Here is a 5,989-nt window from a genome sequence, read left to right on the forward strand (position 1 = left end):
ATGGTATCAGATTCACCAATTGTAACTTTTTGGTCTCATAGGTCAATTTGGCCTTTTGAAGACGTTAATATAACATTTCATTTCTCTCTCTCTCTCTCTCTCTCTCTCTCTCTCTCTCTCTCTACTATAAATTAGTTACATACTTGTGAATTGTCTTCCAAGTAAGCAATTCCTATCTTACTCAACCAATCAGAATTGCTCAAAAAAATTTATTCAAGAGTAGCCAAAAAGAATAGTCATCACTAAGGCTCTGCCCTTAGGGCATTAGTGGATTGTTGGATGTGTAAACTTGGATCTTTGCGAAAGAACCTCCTCACTATCTTTCATGCCAGAAATTGTGGAGGTATTACATGATAGCTATTCAAGATCGTCTCATGAATGATGTAGCCCAAAACATGATTTTACTATGTTATCAAAGACTACCTGACAAACAAGTCTATTTTTTAATTTGTTTCGCGCCTTTCATAACTAGCATGGATGCAAGCTCCGATCAAGGTGAGTAACAGTCTTCATCAGCACTAGGTCTTGCCCTTGAAGGGATTTTGGGACCATTTGCTAGCCACACGTACCAAGTAACTGCTCTGTGTGGATGTTAATAAACAATCTAGGTGCAGGGGGTGTAGAATGGCTGTTTGGTTTCTGTTGCATGCCTTACCCGATCATAACACTCGCTTGAACTTGAGCTGAATTTTCCACATTTGATATCCCCAACACTAGAGACGGACCCATTAGTCATTTAGCAAGCTTTTAAATGCACCGCTATCCTGCTGTAGCCTTTCTATCTCTGCGGCATTACCATGCAGCCCAGGATCAATGTAAATGTTTGACATTGCTATGTATGCTGTACTGTCTTTTGGTTCCAATTTTACTGCATGCTCGAACACTCGTCTTGCCAGCTCTATATTTCCATGTACACTACAAAAGGCAAGCAAAGACAGGCACATAGTAAAGCTTTCTAGCATCGCCATTCTCCTGAGTATATTCTCAATCATTCTGAAATTTCCCGCACGGCCGAGAAGGTCTACCAGCTTACCCAAGTGCTTCGTGCCTACAACTATGTCATAGTCTTGGGTCATGCGATCAAAGCATTCCAGGCCTTCATGAATATAGCCAGTACGGCTACACACAGAAAGAGCCAAGACAAATGTTATGTCGTCGGGCTTAGTACCTGTGAGTTCAGAGTTCTCGATTACAGAAAAGCAAGCAGAAAAATCTCCTATTCCTGCAAACCCATCACAACATGCATTCCATAACACAAGGTCCGGTCTTGCAAGTTGATCTGAAATTGCCTTTGCATCCTCCATCCTCACACAATTCCCATATGCATGATTTATGGACGCTGCAACAGAAAGAACTTGATCCCATCCTGTTGATGCACTGACAAAATGGATCTGGTTGCAAATCTCCAAACTCCCCACTAGACTGCAGGTTTGCAAAATGCAAAGAATTGTTGCATCATCTAAAACCAGTCTTTGCTTCTGCATGCGTGAGTAAAGCGACAAAACATTCTGATAGTGCCCATGTTCAAGATAAGTTGAGAACATGGCATTCCATATAACAGTGTTGCCTCCAGACCAAGTGCCAAAAGAGTCCTTTGCTTCGTCAAGAGCACCACACTTTCCATACATATTGATAAGGGCAATGCCCACATGCGGGAAAGAGAGAAAATCCTTGCTGCGTGCTTCTGCATGTAACGCTCTTCCAATTTCAAGAGCCATTGATTTGGTCGACATTTCCTTCATAGCCACAGCATTGCCCTTCTCTGCAAGAGAGGCACAAGCCTGAAGAGCATAGACAAGTGCACGAGGATCCATGCTCACACCTTCCCTCAGCATGTGTTGGCATAATATCAGAGCCAATTCCCCCTGGCCTTGCTCAACGTATGCTGAGATCATAGTACTCCATAACACCACATCACTATGAGGAAGCTTAAGAAACACGTTCTCGGCATTTGACACTGCTCCTAACTTGGTATACATACTTATGAGGGTGCTACCTAAGTAAACATCTAAACTAAAGCCGTTCTTTCGTGCATCCGCGTGCAAGCTCTTGCCAATTTCTAAAGAACAAACCCTAGTGATCTTTATCTCTTCAACTGAGGTCCTTTCCTTGTCCAAAAGGATGCCACATGCCTGAACAGCAAGCATTAGTGCTACCTCATCTGCAATCAAGCCTTCCTCGTGCATTTGCCTATAAAGTTTCAAAGCCTTCAGACCACAACTCTGGTCAACATAGATTGAAAGCAGGGCATTCCATGCCACACTATCACGATACGACAAGGCCACAAATATGGCCTCTGCTTTCGAAACAGCACCACCCTTGCCATACATACTCAAAAGAGAGGTACCCACAAAAGTACTACAACCAAAATTGTTTCTGTGAGCATCCATTTGCAACCCTTCTCCAATGGACAAAGCAGACATCTTTACTGGCTGTCCTTCCACAATAAGAGACTCCTCTTTCTCTGCGAGACCACCACATGCTTGCACTGCAAACACAAGTGTTCGCTCACTTGGACCTATCCCTGTTTGTTGCAACTGCCTATACATCAACAAAACCTTCTCACATTCACCTTTCTGGAGGTATGCCGCAAGCATTGAATTCCATGTCGCAATGTTTCGGTCAGATAGTGCACCAAAAACATGCTCTGCTTCTACGATTGCCCCACACTTGCCATACATGACCACAAGTGCATTATTCACAAAGGGACCAGGGGCGCTTCTCTGCGAATCACTGTGTATTGCTCGGCCAATGTGCAAAATAAATGCCCTTGCTGATAATCCTCTGTCAATGGAAAGTGCTTCCCCTTTTTCTGCAAGAACACCACATGCCTGAAGGATTAACACATATGTAAGCTGGTCTGCACTCACACCTTCTTGTTGCATCTGTCTATACAATTTCAAAGCCTTGATTCCTGCTTCATGTTCAACATAGGCTGCAAGCATTGCATTCCAGGTGACGATGTTAGTTTGAAGAGAGCTGCTGAACACATTTTCAGCAGATATTATAGAACCACACTTGCTGTAAAAGCTTACAATAGCACCAAGTACAAAAGGATCTGATAGAAGACCTCGTCTGCGAGCAAATTCATGCAATTCTTGTCCTTTTGGAAGATTCTGTGTGATTCCACAAGCCTTGAAAAGGCTCACAAATGTATAAGTGTTGGGTTCAATACCTTCTTTTTGCATGAGCTGAGACATTTCTAGTGCTTCCTGACCATAACCGGCATCTACCTTGGCAGATATAATAGCCGTCCATGAGAAAACAGTATGTTGTGGTAAGGTAGCAAATATCTGGTACACATCTTCAACAGCACTACACTTTGCAAGTGACATAAGTAAGAAATCACCGATGAAGCCTGTAATTGGCACACTATTTCGAACAAGGTGTGCATGTACTTGCTTGGCCTGATTAAGGGCCTTCTTTTTGCTACACAATTTAAGAAGAGAGACATAAATGCTGGTGGGTAATGCTCTCTTGTAAGAGGATAGCAGGCAAAGAGCCTTGTCAAGGTGCCCTTCTTGACACGTGGAGTGAATTCGAAGCAATTCACTCCTGACTCCGCCTTTGGAGGAATGAGATCCAGAGAACTCATGTCTTGCACCTTCGAGTGGCTGATGAGTACCCTTGATCTCCCTACTATGTAATGTCTCCACTGCTCCTTGAACTTCAGTAGAACTAGTATAAACTTGAAGAGATAGCCTACTGTCAACTGGAAGAGAAGGCCACCTGCTGCTGCAAGCAGACAAGCGCTTTCCCACACATAATCCTTCCTGCACCTGTGAAGAATCAAAATCTGCAAGTGCTGCATGATGTGCCCTTGGTGCTTCAAAGTGACAAGATAGATGATGGTGGTCATGATGCTCTGATAAGATGCACCGCTTCGCCCATCCTGAGCGTTTCAATGACAAGAATATGCATTTCATGCAGGGAAGGGAGGTGCGTCCCTTCACATCCCAAATCTGATTCTGTTGTTGGTGGGTTGCAGAGGGTGCTGAAGTTGGTCTTAAGTGCAGGGGCCCCAAGGATCTCTTTCTTCGAGGAGCCCATCTCCCCATCCATAACTGTATGCGATCTCTCTCTCTCTCTCTCTCTCTCTCTGACCTACGTTAAGATGCCTGTGTTCCGTGCGTTTCTTGGACTTGACCACCTCTGTCGGAAGTCGGAGCTCATGAATGCAATTGTCTGCATTTCCACATGAGTCTGCTATGGTTCTCACGCTGCTAGGGTGCAAGCGATTTCTTGGAGTTTGTTAACGTAAAGGTAAGTGCATTACAGCGCCAACAGTTGCTTCATGGGCACAAAGGCTGAAACTTCTGCTGACGATCCACTCTGCAGTTTCGAACCTGCTCCTCAAAGGTCCATGAAGGGCTACATTCATTTCCTTAAAGAGGAGGAGGAGACGAAGGAGACAATGCCAAAAGCAATTAGCTCACTAGACTACATGGAAGGAAGCTTCGATTGGGTCTAATAAGGCTGGATACACACCAACAACGCGCCTGCCCATCTCACCATGGGACGGGCGGGCAACGTTTACAGATTGTGCAAACAAGTATTTTTATGTATTTAATTTCTCAGCCCTATTTCAGCGAGTGCTGGTTAGCTGATTGGTTCAGCCATCCCTTTTCAGGCGTGGGGTCTGAGGCTCAACCCCGGCCCGTCTTTGGATGGGGGAGCTCCGCTGCCCAACTCATGTCCAGAGCAAGATTCGCGCAGCCTGTAATTTTTTGACACACCCCTACCACGTTGGCGCTCGCAGTGCCTGCCCATCTTTGGGCACCCCGGTCTGTAAGCACCCTAAGCTTGGGTAGCCAGGATTAGCTTTTTACCTAAGCTAACTTTGTCTAAGATTTATAGCTCTCCTTCATCCCATGGTAGATCTAACTAGCTCTTGCCCGTAGAAGACAAAAGGTCGAAAAAAAAAAGGCCACATGAAGCAGCAACATTAGTAGTTTCACGATGATCCACACCCAAAGAAGTTCTAAGGAAGAAGGAAAAAGATATTGTTTTCCTTGCAATTGATTTCACTTTATCCTTTGTGGAGGAATCTGAGATCAATTCATAATGTCCCATACTCTCTTTTATCTTGATAATATATCACTTCGTGATGGGAGCGTGGCTATGGAGGGTCTAGGCGAGTAGGAGCCATGGTGAGAGAGGAAGCAAGCAGAGAGAGAGAGAGAGAGAGAGAGAGAGAGATTCGACACAATAAGCAAAAAGCACGCTATTCTGTATTGTGTGTATATTTTTAAAAGAAGCCTTACAACACATAAAAGATCTTTAGCCATGCAAAACTTCTAAAAATGATTGGAGTTCATCTGCATGCTCCAAAAGGGAGTGTTCCCATGGGTTGACACCAAATTGAGCGAGGGCTTGGAAACCCAACAACCCGCCCCCTCAAGCCCGAACTAGATATATCCACTCTCACGATATCAGTACTCGTTAACCGTAAGTTTTAGGTTCTCTCACAACCAAGGATTTTGGTGTATCTATAACCTGGTGCTATGATAGTGAACCCCCCCTTAAGCATAGATAGGGTGTAGGTCAAAAATTAGCTACCAACAAATGGAGTTTTGGTTCACTGCCAAACCTTGGGTTTAAGGTGTACCCAATAATCTCATGAGAAGTGGGACAAAATAGGACTTGAACAAATAAATTTTGGGAGGTCTTACCACTTATGTGTGGCAGTGCCTAACCCGTATAATTTATGTTGACTAAAAATGTAAAAAGAGTTAGTCTAAAGATATCACTGTCAACAGAAAATATTTGAGATTCGAAGTCTTCGTCAATCACATGAATTTGATTTTTACCCTTTTGAAAGCACCTATTTGAAGGTTGATTTGTCTTACCACAGTAAACACAAGGATTCTTCTTGAAACAATCCTTTGTCTAGTGATTGTTGCGCCCGCAAATGGCACAAGATCTGGTACCAATGGATGGTCAAGATGAAGTTGAGGTAGAAGCACAATTAGTGACTATATATGCACTA

At 43.9% G+C, this 5,989-nt stretch overlaps 1 protein-coding gene across 1 annotated transcript; it reads right to left on the minus strand.

Annotated features, from left to right (window-relative positions):
- Positions 1–220: 220 nt before the first annotated feature.
- Positions 221–4,422, minus strand: LOC147434305 (putative pentatricopeptide repeat-containing protein At3g01580). Its single transcript, XM_086490843.1, has one exon. The coding sequence runs from the start codon at positions 4,056–4,058 to the stop codon at positions 729–731; it is 3,330 nt and encodes a 1,109-aa protein (XP_086346969.1). The 5' UTR covers positions 4,059–4,422; the 3' UTR covers positions 221–728.
- Positions 4,423–5,989: the final 1,567 nt, after the last annotated feature.

The sequence above is a fragment of the Adiantum capillus-veneris genome, chromosome 19, assembly GCF_014529385.1.
Source record: "Adiantum capillus-veneris isolate H3 chromosome 19, ASM1452938v2, whole genome shotgun sequence".
Classification (NCBI taxonomy): domain Eukaryota; kingdom Viridiplantae; phylum Streptophyta; class Polypodiopsida; order Polypodiales; family Pteridaceae; genus Adiantum; species Adiantum capillus-veneris.